The sequence below is a fragment of the Pezoporus flaviventris genome, unplaced genomic scaffold (genome assembly GCF_033815535.1).
Source record: "Pezoporus flaviventris isolate CSIRO_AGI_PZ_B2104156 unplaced genomic scaffold, CSIRO_AGI_Pfla_v1 ptg000031l, whole genome shotgun sequence".
NCBI classification, from domain to species: Eukaryota; Metazoa; Chordata; class Aves; order Psittaciformes; family Psittacidae; genus Pezoporus; species Pezoporus flaviventris.
In genome coordinates, this window is record NW_026892579.1 from 31,038,300 (window position 1) to 31,061,687 (window position 23,388).

At 40.0% G+C, this 23,388-nt stretch overlaps 1 protein-coding gene across 4 annotated transcripts; it reads right to left on the reverse strand.

Annotated features, from left to right (window-relative positions):
• Window positions 1-461: 461 nt before the first annotated feature.
• On the reverse strand, window positions 462-19,097 carry LOC133272911 (elongin-A-like). 4 transcript variants are annotated; one of them, XM_061460620.1, is made up of 11 exons: window positions 18,927-19,097; window positions 11,584-11,640; window positions 10,173-10,285; window positions 8,419-9,118; window positions 6,922-7,021; window positions 5,914-6,087; window positions 5,205-5,302; window positions 4,226-4,406; window positions 3,605-3,728; window positions 815-933; window positions 462-690 (listed from the first exon to the last, which is right to left on the reverse strand). In XM_061460620.1, the coding sequence occupies exons 1-11, from the start codon at window positions 19,080-19,082 to the stop codon at window positions 629-631; spliced, it is 1,884 nt and encodes a 627-aa protein (XP_061316604.1). In that variant the 5' UTR covers window positions 19,083-19,097; the 3' UTR covers window positions 462-628. The 4 variants fall into 4 exon arrangements, with proteins under 4 accessions (XP_061316604.1, XP_061316605.1, XP_061316606.1 ...); XM_061460621.1 differs by lacking the exon at window positions 18,927-19,097 and adding an exon at window positions 11,910-12,298; XM_061460622.1 differs by lacking the exon at window positions 5,914-6,087.
• Between the last annotated feature and the right edge of the window lie 4,291 nt (window positions 19,098-23,388).

The window sequence follows — 23,388 nt, forward strand, 5'->3', positions numbered from 1 at the left end:
CATGGCTTAAGTAAAAAGGGCTGAAAAACATTGGTGCCCTGAGGATGCCTCACAGCCCCATTTCAGCAGGTCAGAAGGTCAGCTCCAGGACTGTCTTATAATCAGTCTTCTGTTTCTGGAAGAGGAAAATCTAAATTCCAGCCAAATAATGTTGTTTTCATAAGAAAAATACGAAAGTCTCTTTAGGAAAGCTTTAGCGAGACAAACACAGAATTTCTAATACCTTTTTGTGCAAGAGATGACAAGACCTCTTTGCAATTGCAATTAAGTACACTACAAGCTAGCTTTGGACCTGGCAAAATATACCCACAGCTTAACTGCTTCCATGAAAAGCTTATGCAATGTGTACACAAACTGATAAAAACAGCATCTATAAAAGTCCACATAAACTTATCTGTCATTAGCATGTACTGACCTTATTTCAGTTCAGTTTTCCTCGTTATGAATAAGAAAGCAGCAGATGAAAGAACTCAGATGTTTCAATTTTTATTGCAAATCATTTGCACCTGCAGTGTTTCATACCTATTTTAACTAAGGCAAAGTGAAGAATGTTTGCATTAACATTACTTGCATTAGCTGTAGCATGATATACAAATAGTCACTCAGACTTCAAATACGTAGCCTCATTTTATCGTCTTCCAGCTCTACTCTTCAATGCTCTCAAAGTTTTCTTCATGATTGGTGCGATTTCTTCAGTAACAACAAAACAAAGAGACCAATTAGGATTACAGCTGTAAGGGACTTAAAATTATATTAGCATAATATTAAGCATATATTAACAGACAGCTTTATGATCTTAGTAAATTCCATTTACTTTTGATAGGCTTCTTTCCATCTTGAATCACTACACTTGAGCTACAGCTTCCACTGTTGCCAACAGGGACTGGATTTGATGATACGTTATTTCTATTTCTGCTTTCGGGAATCTTCGTTCTTTTGAAGAAAAAAAGAAAAGAAAAGAGTGTTTGATATCAAACTACTATTTGCTTTGGCTCCTTTTGGAAAAAAAAGGAAAACAAAAAGCAAACAACTGATCACAAACGTTTAAGATATGTAAAAAAACAGGATAATTTAAATTAAAAGGGCTCTCACTGGTCACCTAGTCCATTTCCATTCTTGCACAAATTTTCCATTTATCAGATTTGATGCATTTTACTAATCTTTAAAATTAAATTATTGGACTTTGTGACAGATTAAAACATTTAGCAATATCACTGTGATTCATAATACCCTGTGTTACCGTTTGCTCCTTGTGTTTACTTTTCTCTTAGAACACAGGTGAACTGCTAACTACCTCTCTGACAGAAAATGAGGGCAAATTTACACAACCTTTTGGGTTTTTTTCCCCCCACAAGTAGTAATGTCTAGCAAAAGGCACAGTAACTAACCCTAAATATTATGTTGGGATCCTCAACAGGACAAGGACTAAGGCAGACACAGATACAGAACTGATGTCCACTCTTAAGACAGTTAAACCAATGCAGTATTAAAGCAAGTGTCAGCATGATGTCACCAATCTGGGCAGTCTCGTGTGCCTCAGAGCCAGTCACTGACATCTGCTGCCAGTTACATATATATATTTACATAGATATACACACCATTGCACACTGAACATGCAAGGGATCTGCATGTCTGCCACAGGACCTTTTTATCTCCTGCAAGATCAGCTTCTTAAGTGAAGACTTCATCTGTAAAAATTCTAGAACTTGCAAAACCAATAGTTGTTCAGAGGACATGGTCAAAGCAATGAAGTCAAACTTATTGTGCCTAAACAAGCTCTTGTTTTCTCAAGAAGGCAAAGCAATGACACAGTTTCTTTCACACAACAGCAGGTCTTCCTAATTTACCCTGCCTGAGAAAAAAAAAAAGCATGCAGGACTTTGAGTACATCATTCAGCTACTGCTCCAGAGATTACTGGAGCAAAAAGGACATTTTACACTACTGCACTTGAAGCACCTAAACTGGAAGGCTGATCTGTCACAATAGAGACAACCTCACACACTGCAGGTGAAAGCAAAAGCCTAACTTGAAGTGTCTTAACCTACTGCCTTGGTAGAGGGCTATCTTTCCCTTGAAAACAGCAACATTATGGAAAAAAGCTTTCCAAGTTCATCAGCTAAAGGTGCAGCTATAAAAACATTGTATCTGATGCAAAAGCTGATTTTAAGAAGTTCCTATATCCAGGCTGTCAATCCTGCTCCATACCGCCACTGTCTTGAGAAGTAAGTCAAGGCTGCTCCACTAAGTTAAGTTACTGAAAATTCACAAAAAGCACACTTTCCCCATGTTTTTTTTAGGTCATTTCCCCACACCATGCTCCTTGAGCTCAGCACAGGTCAATTATCTTGTTCATGTGCCCAAGAGCAGTCAATTACTCAGCACAACTGCAGGCACTGCAGTATCAGAACAGCAACAACTTAAAATTACTCTCTTGATATGTTCAGCTACAAATCAGTCTTGCATCACATCTGCAGCAGCTTGAGTTTTATCCTCCCTGTTCCCAGATATCTATGACTAATGTATTTATCAACCTGCATAACTGTTCCCATATTCAGATTAATGAGAAGTGTTCCACCTGCCAGGTCCCAAAGGGACAACTTTGGAAGAGCTAGCTGAAGAGCAGTTATGCTGATATGAGAAAAACCACAAGCAGTGGGGTCAAGGGAGTGCACCATGCTCATCAGCAGCCACAGCAGTGAGTGACCACAGCTTAAGATACCCACACTCAGGCAGTATGAATACTCTTCATAGCTTTTATGGTCCAGCTGCTGGTACATGGACTCATCGACTCATGGGGTGCTTCAGAATCAAACCTGAATTTTTATTTCATACAAGAACAGGTATTTAAGCAGTAAAAGCCAGTAGTCTGTCTCCACATAGTTAAAAGGTAGATGCTGGTGCTACAGGTTTTATCTCCCTGTTGCAGCCATACTCTCAGATACAAGAAGGTTCATTAGGCTGGCAAGAACAGTAGGACAAACATCACATCTTGGCTTTGGCTTCTGTGGCTGTTGAACTACTCTGAAGTACAGTGTCACAAAGAAAACTTGGGTTTGTGCTGTGCAAAGGAAACATTTGTGGAATCCCAGTTCTTTGTTCCATCAGTGACTAGTGTTTACTACTAGTACAGCCTGACTGTTCCAAACACTCCTTTAAGCTGCCAAAACAGAAACCTGCCATGAGGACTATTAAAAGTTGCAGAGATTCACTGAGTCAGCTACATCACTCCAGGCAGCTGACTGGGATTTTATGAAAGCAAGAGAACATGTGAGGCTACTGGACAGGTTTATAAACACAGAACATGAACACTGAAGTCTCCCCAGGATGTCAAACAGCATTAGTGTAATGCGGAGAAAAACAGGAGCATCCGCTCACTCTCCAGTTGGAAGGGTGATTTCATCACTGGCACTTTGGAGAAACATGTGATGGCAACGCATATGCAGCAGAAGAGCATAAAAGGCTTAAAAAGCAAGTTAGTTTCTATTCACTAGCTGCTTAAAAAAGCAAGTACAAAGTCATTTATAACTTCAAAAATATTTTGCCAGCAAGCTATTGGACTGACAAAAGACATCTAAAATTAAAACCATACTACAGAACTCGTACTTGCACTTCTCTATGGGAAGAAGCTGGGTGACAGGTCCTGCTGTCCCGTGGATTTCTTGCTGCCTGCGAATGTTCCTTGGTGGTTTTGCTGCACTGGTCATATAAGCCATTTTTACTTGCCTGCCTAATACAGAAGAAGAGAGCAGAGGATATGTGACTTCTTTTGCCCATTACGGTCAAAGTTCAGTTGATAATATAGTTGTGTGGCAATTCCTAGGTTTAAGTTTAGGAAAAACTAATTCAGGAAAGCAGAATCTGGTACCAAAGTAGTAACTGAACCACAGCAAATCACATATAGACTGCATGCAGTATTTCTTCATTTTAACATTGCTATTTGTAATTACATTTGCAATCTTTGCATTGCTGCATAGAATCCACATTCTAACCAGTAGGTAAGATTGTCTACTGCATGCTGCAAGTATTATGCATTAATGTATTGTATTATTGCATACATATTTTTTGAGCAACTTGTAAGTTAAGTGTTCTTTTACTTGATGTCTTCTCTTAGAGGTACAGCACTAGTGCTCAGTGCAAACAAATCACTAAAACCTACATATAAAGCACCAAGAATAGCAGAAGAAACTGAGTTTTGTAAGTGTAAAAGCTAGCCAAGGATTCTACCTTTTGGTTTCTCAGACTGAGCTGAAATAATATTTTTTGTAAGCGTCTTCAGTTTTTCTTCTCTCTGATTAAACAGTCTCAAGTACATTTCACGCCAAGACTCATATTCCAGGAGGCTCTTGCTTTTAAAATCTCTCTGGCAGTGTTTCTTCCACAAGTGGTCACATTCTTCTGTAAATGTCTAATTTGAACACAAGATATCTTAAGTCAAAAACTTAAAAATAGTATTTTTCAAGAATACCTGTTAGCTGAGCCTGCAGACAAATCCCAATGCCCTGGTGGAAAAAATGCAGAACAAATCCCACCACACACGCTGCCACAGGTACCCCCAAGATGGGGAGTGGCAACACCATGCTGAGATACTGACTTCAGTCTAGAAATCACACAGCTTCATATAGCAGAGCTCTATACTTGAGTTAGTGAGTTATGCTCACAAGCCACAGTTGTGTTTCCAGCACAGGCTCAGGCCACACCAGATCTCAACTTCAGCCACAAGGAAAAACAGCCAACTTGCACTATGAAGTGCTGAACACTCCATGTCCAAATGCACCACAGAGCCAAAATCCTAACAGTGTAGATAAATCTATCACACATCAAGTCTCACCCCAGATACTTCCCAATTGGCATGCTTTTCAGCCTTAACAGCTTAACTTGGAAACAGCTGGTTCTGTAACAACTTCCCCAGCTACATCAGCGGTAAACACAGAATACTCTTTTTCCTTATTTTTGGAAACAAAAACACTTCTCTACCCACGCTGGCTTTCACTTAGTGAAGAGTAATAATTCTATAAAATGCTTTAAATCCTAACACTTGAGAAAGGAAGGCTTGATAATGACAGCTAAATTCAAAGAAATAAGTATTCAAAATAGGAAACCAGTATAACCCATGGAGAAACTTTATCACAAAAGGCACAAGGAAGGCAGAAACAGATGCCTTATGTCCTCCATGGTCCCCTGAATTTAACAAGGCAGATATTACCGGATTACATTCCTCTATTCGAAGCAACTGCTCTGGTGTGCAACGTGTTAGCACAGGCTCAAGAATTTCAAAGGGCACACCTCCTACTTCATGCAGTGCTACAAAAGAGGACAGTACTTTTAGTATCTCATTTATTTTATGCAGTGGGTAACACCACTCAAACACTTTAAAAATAAGAATACAAGTTAATGTTAGCATGCCCTGACAGAACACATGTTTTGAAGTCAGGCTATGAAAATATTTATAAATCAGCAGTTCCATACCGACTGGCAGTTGTATTTGAGGATGCAGAAAGCATCTTTGAATAGCTATTGCCCTGTCTTTACAAATGTGCATCACTGCTCTCTGCCTACACAACAGAATAAACAATTTCTTGACCACCCATTCTTATTTATGTAAACAACCATCTCTGAGGGGGGAAAGGAAAAAAAAAAAATCAGTTGGCTTTCTGGCTTATAATCCACAGGACATTATATTTTAACTAAAAATTGGAGCTTTACGAGAACGTAAGCTTTCAAAACAAAGGTACATTTTAGCATGGCTGTAAATCCACTTTATTTATATGCCTTTCAACCTGCTCCAAATCACCATTTATAGCAAGAGGCAGTATCCTTTAGCAGGCCAGTTGCTCGAGGTACAAGCAACGGAGAAATAAGAAATCCAATACACTTTCAGGCACAGTCTGCTACAAATCCCTAAAAGTACTCACAATCAATATTATTTTGAAGCACACGGATGCACTGTTCATACAGCGTAAGCATCTTTGAAAGACAGGCTGGTTTAGAGCCAGAGTAAACTTGCATTTTAGAGTTCAGTCTCCGTCCTGTGAATTGAACTGTTTCACTGACTTGCTGGGGTGCTTCTACAACAGGTGCTATGGAAGCTGGAAACAAAACATCAGGCAAAGATTCCTTTATCTCCTGACATTTTAAAATATTTTAAACATTCAGCTCTGAGAGAAACATAGCTGGTAGGATACACACATTCATTTTTCTTGAAATACAGCATTACCACACTAGTTTCAGGGCCCTTACATGTATTAGTACATGTTGCAGAAGTCTAACACCAAACCAGCATATATATTGAAAGTGAGCTGCACCCACTCAAACCAGCCTTATAAAATTTAGCTCAGGTTTACATGAGCTGTATTCACATCTACATTACTCTGTTATCAGTCAGCAGCACGTTACTGATCTTCCTGAGCTACCCTACAGAACCCAGAAGCTGCAGCAGCAGTGATGTTTCAAGACCAGATGGATACGAAACCACTGAAATCTCACAAGAGATGCTAAGGGAACCACCATCACTTTGTGTCACTGACCTATAAAGGTCTTAGAAAGTTCCTATGCTGAAGGTAAACCTAGTGCTTCTTCTATTTGTTTTATCTAAGGTAGTACCTACTAAGGCTTTGCCTATTGTAAGGTATGGACAGGAGTAAAAAAAAATGGAGCCTGCAGAACTACCACCTGATCAATGCCTCCTCTACATCTGTGATAACCTTCCACAGTATTTCTTTATCCAGCAAGCCCTAAGAGCCTTTATAAATCCTTTCAGCTTCAACATGATTTCCACAGACAAGAAAGTGAAAGCAAGGCATTTCTTTGCCATGGACAGATGATCTAGTATAGTTTAATTAGGAAAAGGGATACAAACATCTCCACATGGAGCTGTAAAAACCTGCACTATTTCACATTTATCAGCCTTGCATATCACTTACCTTTAAAGTCTGCAGCATACGGGGGAGATGAGATTGAGATGTCTGTCAGAAATTTAGGCAGTGGAGTATTAAGAAGATCTTGGAGGGATGCCACCTTGGCCTGTACACAAGACAAGGAAATACTGCTTCAATATTACAAGTCTGGGTTTACCGAGGCTTAAAATAAGCTACAAAAACAGCCCTTAAGCAAATCATGAAGTTAACTAGGATAACTAGAATAACTGCTTTTCTGCACTAAAATCTAGTCACTGGATTACTTTCCAGCACACCCTTTCATATTCTTACTTACCAAGACTACATCACAAAAGGATCTTAGGGGGATATCTGCAATTAGTGCATAAAAAAAAGATTAAAGAACAGAGAAGATATGTTCAGCTAACAGGGTTTCAGATAAATCACTATTGAGGTTAGAGGCATGCAGTGAATGAGACAAAAACCACAAGATGACAAAACCACAATTAAATGTTTAAGGCAAACTAAGTCTCCTATATTGCACTGGATAAATGATTAGCCTATTTGTTTTCCACAGATAACCCCTTAAAAAGGAATTTAAAGATACTGCAATCTGGCAAGTACAGGTTCCTACAAATGCTTGGCATCATATGAACATCTAAAGTGGTGTACTCCAATTGGAAGCTAGGCACAGCCCAAAACCTGCATCACCCTGAGCTTCATCTCAGTATCTTTAATAACTTTTCATAACTGCTTGAACATACAAGATTTTTCCTCAGTTTATGCTAGAGTATCATACACAAGCCTCAACATTAATATTTCTCTGTTTGGACAGAAGATACCACATTCAGATTGCAGATCTACCACAACAGGTAAAGCCAGAACCTTTCACATCACAGTAAAGACTGAAGAGATCTCTAATTCCCAGTGCACAAAAGGGCTTCATTTAAAAGGTCTAATTAATGCACATTTAGATCTACTTTGGCTCAGAGGAGCTATTTAAGTCTCATCTCCCTCAAGGACTAGGATATTTCAATTTGCAAACATATAAGCTCTTTTTAGATGCTGTACTGTGGTTTACTTCAATGCCTTAAAAAAAAAGTTCATTTCCACCACATATCTTAACATTCACTATTACAAACTACAGCATCTGACAAAATGACTGTGCTATACACAAACAACTGCTGTAGTCACAAACCAGGTTGGTCAAGAATGGAAGAAGGGGATATCTTTCCAAAAGTAAGCACTTCTACTTTGCAGGTAAACAGCAGATTAGCTTATAGAGATTGAAGACTATTGCCACATTGGAAATCATCTTAAAAATACAAAACAAATCAATTGTAAACTGCCAGTATGCAATAAATCGGGGGGGGGAGGGGTTCACCCCAATTACTGCAATTATTAGCAACTGCATTGCAATCATCATGCCAGCACCAGCCAAGCTGTTGCTGAAAATAAATACAGCTGAATTTGACTGAAAATGAGTCCAAAGCATTTATTCATCTGCAGTTTATTTGCTATTATCTCAACCATGCAATGGTTTACCTTCTTATTGGGAATTTCCAATTGAGCATCCTCACATTTTTTTACATCTTCCTCTGCCTCTTTCACATAGGAAAAGTTTGAAGTCTTTTGTAGTAACAAGCTGTCTTTCTGTTCAGAGCACTTTTTTGGCTGTGCACCTGTAGAGTAAGCCTTCCTCTTTCTTTTCTTTGTAACCTGATCATAAGTAAGGTAAGATTCAAAAGACATCGTAGGGGCCTCAAATTCCTCATCACTAGATAACTTGGCTTTGCTTTTTAGGACAAGTTTTTGCTTTGGTTTCTTCACATGCTTAGGATTCCTCTTTTTGGAAGCATCCCTTCTAGGCTTTTTCTTCAGCTGTGGCAAGTCTTCATCGACTACAGAGGAATGCTGCTCTTCCGAAAAATTCTTGCTCTCTGTAGAGGTTCTCTCTTTGAAGTCACTTTCTTTAGCTCGAGGATTGGTACCCTGGGAAGCATGCTCATAATTACCGTTGCTACATTCTTTATTATCACATTCTTTTTGAGACTCAGAATCTGTACCTTGGTGGATCTTTTCAATACAAGTATGCTGCTTATTCAACTTTTTAGAATCGGGAGCACTGTCAGAACTTCTGGAGGTCAGTACAGATGCTCTGGACTTCTCTGAAGGTGTAACCTCCTTGGAAACGGAAGATTTTGTCTCATCTTTTTCAGTATTTTGTTTTCTTCCTCTGTGAGTGCTGAAACATCAAAAAAAAAAGATTAAATCACATTCCATGCTACATCTGATGTAAATTCCTGAACAATCTTTTTACTATATTAATAAAACTAGAAGCATTAAAATCACACCATGCATAATTTTAGAAGCCCCAGACCTGTACTCTGTTGTGGTCTTCCATTATCAGTACAGAACCCCAAAGGAGAAGCTCTTGGGCCCTGCACCACTAATACTGCAACAAGAACTGACAGCAAGACAAGTCAGGAGTACAGCCATAACTGTCAGTAGGAAAACATGCCTGCAATGCTTACAGGGTGTTGGATACCACCTTTTAGACAAGCTTTCCTGCATGCTTTATAACACAGACGTGGTACTTCAAATAATGAAGAGACAGAATTTATGACATACTCTGGAGGTGATACAGATTACAACTGGTCAGCCTGCTTTATCACAGTTTCTGGTATTCCACTTCCCCATTGTTTGAACAACTTCAGACTTAAAATGCAGTATTTAATCTAAACCTCTGGCTTTCTCAGCTAAAATGCCTCAAAAGGTCAGAGGTCTGCAAAACATCTGAAGCACTCAGTTTGGACATGGTGGTGGTGGCTGCTTCATTCTGAAGAAGTCACACCTCTTCAGTGGGACTTCTCCAGTACTGGAAGCCTCTCTCAGTCCACTTCAATAAGAGCATTATAGGAAAGCCCTCTATAGAGGCAAATCACTGGAGAGCTGCTTCATTTAACCACCACCTCTGGGAAGAAAGAGCAAGCTTCCTACTTCCCTGAAGAGCAGTGCCCACCATTGGCTTAGTTCCACTTGCATCAGCTGGGACTTAATTTGTGCCAATCAAAAGAGGCAGTCAAAGTGTGAGTGCTGGATGGCTAATTGACCAATCCTGGTTACTGATTTGTCTGCTGATATTTTATAAAAGCAAAATTTATTTCTTCCACTCAATTTATGTATTTGTCCTAATGCTTACTTGTCATTCCAAACACTTTCCTAAGCTTTCCAAGCTGTATTTTATAAAGTTACACTACAGTATAATTAACTTTCAGAAAAAAAGTTAGCTCACCTACCTTTTCTTTTCAGAAGGAATAAGTTTCTTCCATTGTTTTACCAGGGTTTTAGCTATATTCCCAGCAGTGGCATGTTTCTTAAAACTGTTAACTGTTTTGCCTATGCCAGTTTCCTGTTGAAGAGAGTGCAAGAAAGATGGGCAGAATAAATCAAACATCCCAAATAAAATCTTCTCCAAAACCACTACAAACAGTATCAATGTATTAGTCAGAGTAGTCTTATGGCAGCTAAAAAATAAACACATTTTTTATGCCACAAACAGAACTGAAGGTAGATATTTATAACCAAATACAGGGAATAAAATGCAGTCTTAATACATACAACTAAGAAGTCATTTTCTTCCATTAAATGTATTTATTTCAGTAATTACACTTGGCTCAAATGCTTATGCCCACAAAATCCATACTGCTTGAGTGAATTATGTTTATCAACCCTTTAGGCTTACACAGGTACATTTTAGCATGCTAGAGAGGCCATATGATGGACATATTGTAATGCAAAATGCATCTCAACCACAACAGTAGTGGAGGGGTTAGAGAAGCAGAGTTCATATGACTAAACTCAGTCTCAGTTTCAGCCACATGGGAAATAAAAAAGGATACTTAATTTTACTGGAGAAACCAGAAAATGACAGGTTTTATTTTCATGTTAGCATTTAGCCTATTTATGTTCTTCAAATGCATTAAAAAAATATGTGGAGTCCCCAGCTGTAAGACATCTCTTTCCTCTATTTGACTTGAAGGCTTTCAAAGTCTGTCAGATTATAAAACATGCAAGCTTGCTGCACACATGAGTTGGCTGCAGAAGCCCTTTGTTATTTTAAATAACTAACTGCAATTTTGTTTCCCAACTGAAAAAAAAAAAAAATCAGCATTTTTCTTCCCAGAACATAGACACTTTGCTCATAATAACTCAAAGCCAGTGTAAGAATTTCTAATACAAAATTTGATACGATGCATCTTGGATAAGGATACAAGTTACAAGTATCCTTACTTTGGATGCCTGCTCTTTAAATGAAATAAATTAATTTTGAACTGTGAATAAGAGACAAGATTTAGACCAATGACCTAGAGAACATTTTACCCATATTTGTTTAGTTTTACACATTGACTTGAAATCAGTTTTACAGTGAGAAGAAACCACCTCTGAGCAGTAAAGTATTCTCTATATGCTCAGATTCTTGGTCAGTACTATCACTGTTGGCATAATACTGCATTTGTCAAGCATTATGCCCAGCTTTCACTTCATATTTGTTAAAGATTCCATGATTCCCTGCACAAGCCTCTAAAGAAATCATGATTAAGAGTCAAAATTACAAAATGCAACATATTCGCTGCTTCTATGATTGCAGACCGCTGACATTCACACTGTAAATCACTATGGAAGAATAATGTATTATTGGTCACTTACCACTAGAATATCCAGTGATATATCCAAATTCTGTAGTACCTCAAGGGTTTCTATAATCTGGAAGAAAGCATCAGATGCATAAATTCTATTCTGTTTTTCTCATTCTGACTCACACACTTATTCCAAAACCACTCAACAGTGTTAAAAGGAACATCCAGTAACTCCAGCAAAAGTACTCCTTTATTGCACAGCAGGGCTGCGTTTGAAGTCTGGACTGTGAACCAGGATAGTTCTGTAACACCAGAATATCCAGTAGGTACAAATTTACCACAGATTATATTAAAGATCAATAATACAGTAGTATATCTGTAGAACAGGCTACCTACATATGGCCACACTCCTTGCGTAGCAGTGACCCTTATTTGCCACAGAACCAACAGAAAAGCTACATTATGCAGAACCACCATGCAAAAAATCAGCAAGTCTCCCAGTCAGCAGCACCATTTTTCCATCTGCCCAGGCCAAGAAAGGCCTATAGAGCAGGTGGGAGCCCATCTGGCAAAAAATAAGGTTTTGAAAGCTTAACTCCATTTTTTATATCAAAAAAAACCCCAAGCTCAGGCTACAACAGCTGTTCTGTTTCACACTGATAAAACATGCACCTGCTACAAAGTTCAGCGTTTTCCATCAAAACAGGAAAGAATTTTTTTAAAACAAAATGCTCATATTCCTATGAGAAGTGTTTTAATAACACAAAAGTCTCATTTATAAGCAGAGGATAAATTTCTTTGGCAATATAACCAATTCCTTGGGCAATAGGTATGCAGCACCCCCAGAATCTTGCAGTGGACCACACACAAGCATCTTGCCTTATCTTTCACAATCTTCCATGGAGCTATGTTATGTAGATGACAATTAATGTGCAACTGAACTAACAGCATTTCTTAACACTTTCACAAAGCCTGAAGTTGTTCAGATCATTGCCTCTCAAATGGCAATAGCAGGAACTTGCAGGAATGCAAAACAGACTACCCAGAAAACTACTAGAAACTTTTAACAACAGTAATAGATATGCTAACTTAACCAATGAACTGTCATTTATCATATAACATACTGCTTCCGAAATGGTGCTGCAGGAGGCAGAAGAGGTACTAGAATAAGCAAGTAGCAAACTTGAAGCAGCAATTTACAAACTGCAATGGGGGTACTTTTTTCTACTGTTTTTTAAGTTCCATTGTTCCTATAATGCATTAGTAATGTAATCCCACATTTGACACTGAATTTCACTGTGTACAGTGGGCTCTATCCACATCCCTGATACGCAGTTCTTCCTGCAAATTATCCACCTTCTTAACAGTGTTTGAGACCTAGAGAAATACAGGAGAAATGCTTCACAGCCTGGGAAAACATGACAGAAGCTATAATGGTAAGACATACACCTAAGACCAGAGGTAGCAACCCTCTCCCACTTAAGTACAAAATGGCAGGATACCTACAAAAAAAGAAAAAGGCTTGCTGAGCAAAATTTCAGAACCAGTACAAAACCCATGTGAAGTTTTGCTTATCTCCTATTTAAGATTAAGACAGTCCATGAGCCAGCAAGTTATTTAAGACTACCTATAATGAAGTTAAAAATAATTTTGCATCACAAGAGAGCTATTCTTCCTTCTGAGAAGAATACAAGCTTAACATTTAACTTGTTTCCAGATGCATCAGAGGTATAGGCTACACGTTTAATGACCTGAAGACTTCTAAACAGTCCCACAAGGGAAAAAAAAAGTGTGACAAAGATGCTTTAGAAAAAAAAAAATCCCATAGTAAATGCTTGCAATGCTAATTACAAGCATTAGTGTCAAGTTAGGGTTTTTTTTGTTTAATTTAGTTTAAAAATATATTCCTATTTATTTATTTTGCAATCACCCATTACTGACAGGTTATGTTGTGCTATACAGGATGACTGAAGCAGTGTAAACCCCAGGGAATAAATCCCACAGACAAGAGACAAATCTGCACATGGAAGAACACAGAAAGATTTTTTCCATCAAGTTACAAAAAAAAAAAAAAAAGCACAGGGGTTTTGACTGTTTCCTTTTGATGGGCTTCAGACTATGTTAATTCATAAAGCAGAATTAATTTCAGAAGAAGAGATTCAGGAAGAAGGCAATTCCTATTCATATAACTTCAATCCAACAGGCTAAATTACAAAAGCACCTAGATTACAAGTATGTCCAAAAGCAGTCAACACATTTTAATGAAAGACAAAGCCACAGACCACACTGTTCATTTTGCTTTCTTGAAATGTGTTTCACATTTGGCAAATTTTAGACACACAAAAGGGTTTCATTGAGAAGAAAACAGAAAGCATTGATCAAACATTCTGCTTTTAGAAGTGATCCTGATCTCTTGAAAGCAGGGAACTGCTCAAGCTGCAGTGAGATCAGCAGCTATGTGTGCACAGAACCAGTAAAGGAAAGAGAGCTCCATTTGCCTTGTACTGTAACTTGGCAACGTAAATAGCAGCATCCAGCCTGCCAACAGGCATTACCCATCTCCAAGCTGTTGGCACTTAAAACCAAACATATTTACAAACACAAACAGCAAATTTAATTTGTGGAGAACATCAGTACAGCAGAGAAACTTTGTGTATATTTATCCTATTTGCTAAAGAGCTCTGATTTATTTATCAGACTAAGCAGGGATGTTTGCTTTTTAAAGCAGAAACATCAAGCTCCAACATCTACCAGACTTTAGTGAAGGCCACAAAAACATACTGTGATGCACAGGACAGAGTAAAGCCTGTCACTGAAACTAAAGCTTGCTAGAAACAAACTTTGGTGTCATTGTATTTATATGGTAGAACATTACAATTATTGTATGATAGTGCTTGGAGCAACATGGTCTAGTAAAAGGCATCCCTGCCCGTGGCGTGGGGATTGAACTAGATGATCTTTAAGGTAGCTTCCATGCAAACCATTCTATGAATCTATGAAAATAAAGCAGAAAGAGAAAGTATTTATCTTAAGTTCATTCTGAGCAGGCCTTCAAGAACAAGATGAAGATTGACCATTCAGATGCCTTGCTCTAACCGTACCTTTTATTGAAGCATTTGTAGCCCATCTGGCTCTTACCTCACTAGACTGTACCCAGTAATTTCTTTTCCCTCAAGTTCTTCCACATGTACACAACACATATGTAACCCTCCACTGGTTTTCAGACTATTTTCCTTTCATATCACTACCAGCTATACCCTTATGGAAAAACTCTATTGACTTTAAAAGACATGGTAAACTTTACAGAAGGTAAAGTTTATTAAAAAAACAAACAATTACAAAGAACATAGATGTTACCTCTAGATACAATTCCTGAACTATTCTATGTAATTCCTAAATACTGGTTTTTAAAGAATGATCCAAAGCTTCTAGGATTGTTGTTTTTACAATAAACAGCATTCTAAGCAAGCCCAAGACACAGATGTTTATGCAACAGACAGACAACAGAAGCAAAGCCTCGTGGACACAGAGCTGGCACACTCATACTGCTCTGAGACAAAAGCAAAGGTGACAATAGGAGCAAGAGGGAGCTAAAAATGAAGGGAAAGAGGGAAAGCAGGAAGGCACTGGAAAACAGAGAGCAATGGTAATGAGCAGTGGGTAAGAAGCATGTGAGCAAACAAAATTTTCCAGAGTCAAAACTGAAAGTGATGATAACAGCAGATCCCAACTGTGCCAAGTCTGATCTCTTCCCACTGCACCAGTGTTGTGTCATTATCCCTTATACAAGTGTTGTACAATCTCTTTTTTTTTTTTTCTACCTGAGCCTGGACCCTCAGAAAGGATGGGACCAATAACAGACCCCCCGGCCTTCTGTGGTCAAGGGACTGGTTCAACATTTCACCCCAGTAGCTTTTTCCTGCTTCCTCTCCTTCCCTCCTTGCCCATTAGCTGCGTATCTCTCTCTCTGAGGAATCCCCATGATTAGCTCATGCTGATCTGTAACACAGCCCATGGAATTTCACCAAGTCCGTAACTTCTGGCTGAGCTAGACACCTTGTCTGAAAGGTCACCAAGACTCTGAAGACAACACATTAGGAAACCCAACACATTCCCAAGTCATTTCTCTGCCCTCTATCAAACCCACACACCCCCCACCAAAACACAGCACCACAACTGTTAGCTAAAAAAACGTGTCTAGTTTTGTTTCCAGCTACTGAATCTAACCATCTCTTTCTGCTAATGAAATGTTTCTTTCGAACATCTTGTACAATACAAATGTAAACACTAATTACATACTTTAGCTTGGTTTTTCAGTTTCAGCAAGTTATGCTAGCCAGACCTACCTACAGCCATTCTCTATCTTTCCAGCTTGGCAGTGTTTTTAAAAACAGTCCCCAGAACAGGACGTAATATTCCTGTAATTGTCCCTCTAATACTATATAGCAGTAATAACATAACCCTGCTAAGCTACCCAAAGATAGCATTTACTCCATAAGCCACTGCATTGTGCTGCAATTTCATGCTCAACTGGTAATACATCAGAGCTCCGAATCATTTTATGAGTCAATGCCTTCCAAAACACAGTCTCCTATCCTGAGTGACCTACATTCATAGCTCCTAGCTGTGACTTTCCACTGAGCCATGTTAAAATGCATGCTGCTCAAATGAACGTAGCCTAGCACATGATCAAAGCTGGTTTCTAGAACGGTCTCCCTTCATTCACCACAAATTACTCCAGTATTTGTAGCATTTCCCTACCACACTTGCTGTCTTCTAAATTAAGAAACATTTGACTAGCAGCATGTCCAGAACAGATGCATAATCAGCTCTCACCCCAAAAAATCCCACAACAAGCCCACAACCAAGCCCACAAATTAATATTGTTTTTTCATGAGGTCTAGCACTTATTTTTGGTGAGTGCAACTGAAATCCATTTTATGTATCGCATCAGGTCCATAACACTGCTACTGTAATCAACATCATACAGAAGCAAGCCGAATGCCTCAAGAGATCTGCATATATTTATGACAGCTGGTGTCAGTTGACTATAATTTCAGATAAATTTGGCAGGACATATCTACATAAAGTCTCAAAGTGGCATGGATCATGGCACCATCCTTTAGTTCTATATAAGGTACATCTTACATGCAACATCACGCAGCTGTTCTCATTCCTCCATGATCAATCTCAATGAAGACCATTTCATTTACCTGCATAAACAACAGCACAGTACTTTTTTCCTCTCCTACTGAAATTCTGTAGTACCTTGAGCATCATTCAATACCTAAATCATTTGTTTTGTTCCTTCTTTGGTCAATTCTCTGAAAACTCACTGGGGTAGCTACAAAACCTCACCCATTAAGAAGCCTTTGACATGAACAATAGAGGTTCTGCATCTTCTCTGGTTACTATCAGATCCATAAGTATTCAGCAATTATTAAAAAGTGCCAAGAAATATTATTCTCCTGTATAGAAATAACTGACACCACCAACACTTGGACACACACATCTGTAATGCTGATACACATACCTAAAATTTTTCTCTTTGCCTTTAAAGATGATAATCACGTTTTCTATTACTAGATTTACCTTTTATTAGCAGTGCAAGTCATGAGTGCCGACTTATGACTATCAGTTTCTCACTTCCCCAGCAACTCCTTAGTCCCTGTTATTTGTAAATATTTCTATTTCAGTAGACAGCTTCTCCAAGGACAGCAGAAGTGCTGCAGCACCACCATTAGTCTCATTTTATGCAGCACTTGCTTGAAGTCATGGTACAAAAACTGTGCATCTCCTTCCTTAACGAAGCCCATCTATGGGGCTATACACACTTTTTCACTTGAGTTGAATGTGTTTTGAAGCTTATTGGCTTGTGATCACTTAAAAATTAATTACCTCTAGAACTGTTTGTCTTTTCCCTTTCAATCTCTTGTTCAAAAGAGGGTATCAACACCAACCCCAGGCATTAAAAAAGTCAAAGACTGCAACATCTGATAACTTCTGTTGCACAAGGGATTTTAAATCTACTGAACTGCAAGTTGAAACATCAGAAGCAGCACCGGCACAGATATTTGCATTTTGCACAGATAAAACCTACAGCATTGGCATTCAGGAAGATAAACCATTACTCGCTAGGAGAATCAGTATTTTCTATACACGTATACATACACACACTTTGAAAAGGCACAGTAGGTATGTTTAATAACTAAGCTTTTCAAGTTCATTAACTACCAAATGCATCGCAGATTTTGCTGCCACCCTTCAGATCCGAATACTTCTACGAACTTGTATCAAATTTTAGTGTTTTAGAAATCTATCACACCAAATGCATTCTGTACTTTCAAATGGAATTCAACCCTCAAAGAAAACCCACCTTTTTGAGTACACCTTCTTCAGTCAAATGTGATTAATTACTTCGCAATACATTAAGGCCAATCTGGCACATACTGCTTGGCTTCCATTCCCTTCAGGGTCCAGGCTGCAGCTGAGAGAATGAGGGTGTCTTCCCCCCCTCAGCTGCCCTGCAGTCTGTGCTTATCTCCCCTTTTGCCTCTGTACTTCAAGGGTGTCAAGCACAACTTCCATAGGCTGCTCTGATCCATCTCCCCACTAACGTGTGCTTACTTCAAGTATTCCTTATCTAGTCCTTGCAGCTACTACCACCCGACAGAGATTATTTGATTTTTTTTTTATTTTTTTTTCGGAGATAAGAGCAGCTTTGGTCTTGAGCACCAGGAATAAGAATGCAGGGTGCTACAGCTCCCTCTCCTCTTGCTGCACACCATCGAAACAAAGCAGAAATACCCATTTCGCCAAGAAAAGCCCTTATGAACACAAAAATTAGCACCCTTGCTGTTGCATTTCCACCTTCTGGCCAAGCTGACAAGACTTCATGAAGCCAGTGTTCTTGTTAGATCATCTACGCGGTCAGATACAAGAACGTAGCCTTGTTTTCCTTCTCTTCCTCACCCGACTGCACGCATGGCCTCTTGACCACCCATAGAAAGCCTTAGCCCTCACCCAGGTAATAACCACGCATGACCTGACGGCCACCAGCTCTCCTTCAACCCCTCCTGGTCACAAGAAGGGACGGAAACTAATCGGCGACTCGGGGCCGCAGACTCACGCACGGGTTCCCCCGCCGTGGCCCGGCGCGCTGCACTCGGCACGCCCACACCCCTCTCTCCTTGCTCGGCAGCGCCAGCAGCCGATGCGGAAGGCGGGCAGCGGCAGGGGGCAGCCCGGGCGTCTCAGGGCGGCGAGGGCCAGCGGCCTCAGCCTGCCCTACCACGGCGCTTCGTCCGCCAGCAGCACCGCCACGCCCCCCGCCACTCGCGCTGAGTGGACATGCGGAAAGCAGGGCAACCCCCGCGTGAGCACTGCCGCCAGAGCCGGGGCGGTCGCGGGTACCTCGTCGGGCTCCTGAGCGCCCCCCAGCCTCTCCTTCAGCTCCAGCACCCGCCGCGCGGCGCTCCGCCCCTCGGCCATGGCAACGGGACCCTCCCTGCCGCGGCCGGGTTTCTCAGCCCTCGCTCGCCCCTTTTGTAGTAGCGGCCGCCGCGCCATTGGCGATTTGGAGGAGCGGCCCGGCCCTGCCCCCGCAGGGGTCAGCGGTGCCCACCGTTTTTTCAGATCCCCGCTGTGCTTTGTGCGCCAGGCCGCGTCTTTCGAGCCGCCCTATGCCTACGCCCGAGCTTTCCCTGGGGACTCATGGGCGGGGGTCAGGCCCAGCCGAGAGGCGGGGCGGTGCGGGGCGGCCGAGCCCCCCGCGCTGGCCGGGGCTCTGGTCAGGTCTCACGGGGGCGGGCTCCGGCAACAGGCAGCGATCCAAGGTGGCTCAGCGCTGCTGGGCTGTTCGCAGGTAGCTGCGGCTGACCTGGTGTTTGCTACCAAACAGCAATGATAAAGGCTGCATGATTTTCTTCGTTCTGCCTCTCTTGACTTAATAATACGCAGTGTGCTACTGACCAAGCACAGCTATAGTTGAAGTAATACCATGGAGATGAGTCGGGGATGGGGAGGTGGGGAACAGCAGGCTGCAACAAGGAATGGCATGGCACATACTCTTTCCCCTGCAAGAGCAGCAAGGTGTGCCCATCAGTACAGACTTGCCACCCTCAGGAGAAGCTGCCATAAGAGGTCTGTGCAGCCGGGGTGCACTGAGTGATGCAGGTGGTAGGTGGCACACCGTTAGCATCAGTCACGCACATTTGCTTGTGCAAACTTGTTCAGTTACCAGTAAGGTCTGTGGCATTTCTGCTGTCTGTGGATGGCTGTAAGGCTGCTTAGTGGCACGTTAAGCACTATGGCTTGCATAGCAATAGCGAGGCCAAGCCTCTTGAAGACATGGCTGGCAGGCACCCTACTGCAGTCCTAACATGCAGGTGAAAGCAGCACTCAGGCTGAAGAGGACATCGTTTGTTTTGTGTTTGTTCTGCCTTAGAGTCTGATGGCGAAAGCACTTTCAGGTTCTGCAACTCCCAGCATGGCTTCTCTCTCATTTCTTAAGGTCACAAAAGATGTAGGACAGGGAATTGGTCTTTGGTGCTGTGTGAACTGCACAACTGAAACAGGATCTCTGCCATGGAGGTTGCTGAAGGTGAGCATGTCAAGGACTCCAAGATCATTGAGTCCCTCCTAGAAGAAATCCATGGGTTTTTTACTATTTCTGTGGAAGTTAATGTAGATAGTATATAGACACTTTTCACTCCCTAAAGCAGTGTTTGGGGGAAACATTAAAACGAATGTATCCAGTCTGAATTACAGGGGACTTTTAAGTAGGCAAAATTCTGGTGTTTGCATGTTAGGGTTACTACCCTTGCAAAATAGATCTTATTACAGCTTGGCCCAGTGTATAGCAAATTTACCAGTAGAAAAACCAAAATAGCTGGTAGGGCAATACAGTAGGTAGAGCACTCAGGTTGGATATAGAAAAAACAAATCCAGGTACTTGTTGCAGACTGTTTCTCCAGTTTCCATGCTCGTCTTTTGATTTTACAGAAGTAGTTAACTCATCTTCACAGTGTGTAAAGACTTCATCAACTCTACCCTAAAATCAGCCATCCACAACCAGTTACATTTTCTTTATTTTTCTGTACCTAACAGTATGAAATTACTTCCACAGAGTGGCATTTATGCAGAAGAAATCTTGGAAGATTTCACTGCTAGTGGGGAAGTTCACACCAGCATTATAGTTAAAGTAATCATTGAGTAGGGAAGTTGAGGCTTAGACTGTCATATGGGTTATGTGATCGAAGCTGGGTTTCCCATGAGTTGTTTGAAAGCCTTAATTATCAAGTTACTGGGATGAGAAAAATCTCTTTGCTGCAATTCTGCCCAGTTATTCTGAAATACCATGATTTCTTGCTAGTGGAGAAAAAAAACATTTAAAATCTAAAAAACTTTCCTACAAGAAAAGTGTTTCTAGCTCAGATCTAACTGCAGTATTTTTCATATTGTCATAACTGGCAGAGGGAAGAATTCCAAGTTTACTTGTTCTTCAAAACTGCTGGCCAATGCTGATTGTTACAGGAATTCATTTGTTTGGCATCAGTGTAGGACTCCTGTCAGGACTATCCTAGGATCTTTGACATGCACTACTGCATATTCTTTGGCTGAATGTACACAAAGGGCTTAGAGCAAACAAAGCAGTCATGATCTAAAGCTGAGCCTGAGTTTTGTGAACATCTTCAGCTGACCAAGGTAAAATCTCCATGTGGCCATGCTGTGATGCTTGCATTCCACCAGCAATTCAAAGCATGCTGACTTAAAAAAAAAAAAAAAAAGGCTTTACATTTTCCAGAAAGAGTGCATTAACTGTTGTGCATGGATTATAAAACATGGTCGCAATTGCCTTAAAACCTGTCTGTGCTGATACGAGAACTTTCCCTATTGCTGATTCTGACTTCCCCCCCCTAAAAATGTTAAAACATTACTGCATGAACTGCTACTGCTGCATGGATTGATAGTATTGTGCTTAGTCATTCGCATACACCAGTTGATTATGGAGCAATTACATATTTTTTTTCCCCAAGATTCACTCATACCTAAAACAATACAGCCAGAGAGGCAAAAAAAGTACTACTCCCTCTTGTAACAGAGAGGATAATTCATAATGTCATTCCAAGAACTTAAATCAATATCAAAATGTTTTATAGTAATTAATTTCAATTACATTGGAAAAGAAATAAGCAGAAATGCAAGAGTTTATTTTCAAAAGATAAGGGAAACAATGTTAAGAAAATCTGAAAATTAAAAAACAAATCAACATTTGATTAAAAATGTATCATGATATGCAGCTAATCCTGATACTGGTTATTTTCTGAAAGACTTTCTTCATGTACAAATTAATGGAAAATGGTATGACTAGTTCCAAGATCAGCTTGCATGCCGCATAATGCCAAGTACACTATCAGTTATCCTCTGATCTTGAAGACCAAGTAACTAAAGGTTCAGTGGGTTTTTTCCCTAGCATACAGACAAAGTTTGAGAATTATGGCAGATGTTTGAGAACTGTGGCAGAGATTGCATCAGCGTTAGTACACTGAGATGTTGAGACATGCCCCACAAGATCGTCATTGCTATACTGCATAGCTCAAAGCATGTTCAGTGGTTTCTAGAAATTAGATACTAGTTTTGTATTTTCAGTTGGGATATATCCCCATTGTCATTTGTGTGAGTTTTTTCAACAGTGAATCATATAGGGATGTTGAAACACATTTGTAGAAACTGCATACGACTTACATTTATTTTACAGTGTTCTAGTCAATCTTAAAGGTATGGTATGAGACTTAGAATAATCTTTTATTTTATACAGATCATGGAAGTATATTAATTCTGTAGAATTCTGTAGTGTCCCCTTTATTAAGAAAAGAAAATAAATATTTCTCTGAAAAATGCTGGCTTTTTAGGACATCTTAAAATTATAAAAATTCATAAAAGTAATTCTAAGAACTTCAATATCAAAATGGTTTATAGTAATTAATTTCAGGCATGAAAAGGGAACACTGAGTAACTCAGGTTCACTGGTATGTGTATGTGTGGGAGTCTTGTATTAGAAATATGCCTGTTCTATCTACAAAAAGTAGTTTTTGCAAGTTCTTAAAACTCATGAAGCACAGCAGTGAATATTCTTTGTGTAAAAATCACTGCAGCTTCAAAAAAAGTTAAGTGTCCACTTAAGGAATTTTACAATTAGGTTGAACTGGTAAATTGAAATATATTGAAATGTGTAAAGATGATGATAGATGCCATTCTGCATATTAAATTGGTAGTATATTGAGTTGTATATTTGAGGCAGTAGGAATCTACACATGAGAAAAAAAAATACATAGTATATTAAGGAGAAGTTTCTAAGATATGTTTCAAAATAAGGTTTTATCCTTAATTTTTCACAGCTGTGACCCTATTTTTCATAAGGAAAGCTGGTTACCTTGTTGCTTTTGGGAAGGCTTGGCGCTACATTCCTCTCCTTCACTCATTTCCAGTATCCTTCCCTTCCCGTGCAGTCACTCATTCCCCTTTTATCTCTCCCATAGGATGAAATTCTCCTGTGATGTGGAAGATTTGCTTTATATTATTACTGAGGTTAACTGGCAAGAGGTGGTGGTTATTCTGGTGTATGACATAACACAGAAGTTAGGGTATTCTTGCAAGACAGAAGATCAGAGTTCACATCTCTGCAAATACATCAGGGGATGTGAGTCAGTATCCTTGAAAGCCAGCGCAAGTCTTTATGGAAGCAGTGACCTAAATCCAAGAAATAGGACATGGTTGTGAATCCCCATCAGCTGGTCTCCTTCCCTCTGCCCAGAGTTAAGCACTGAAATCCTAGAAAAGTGAAACTGAAGTGCCAGCTTTTCATTGGCATTTC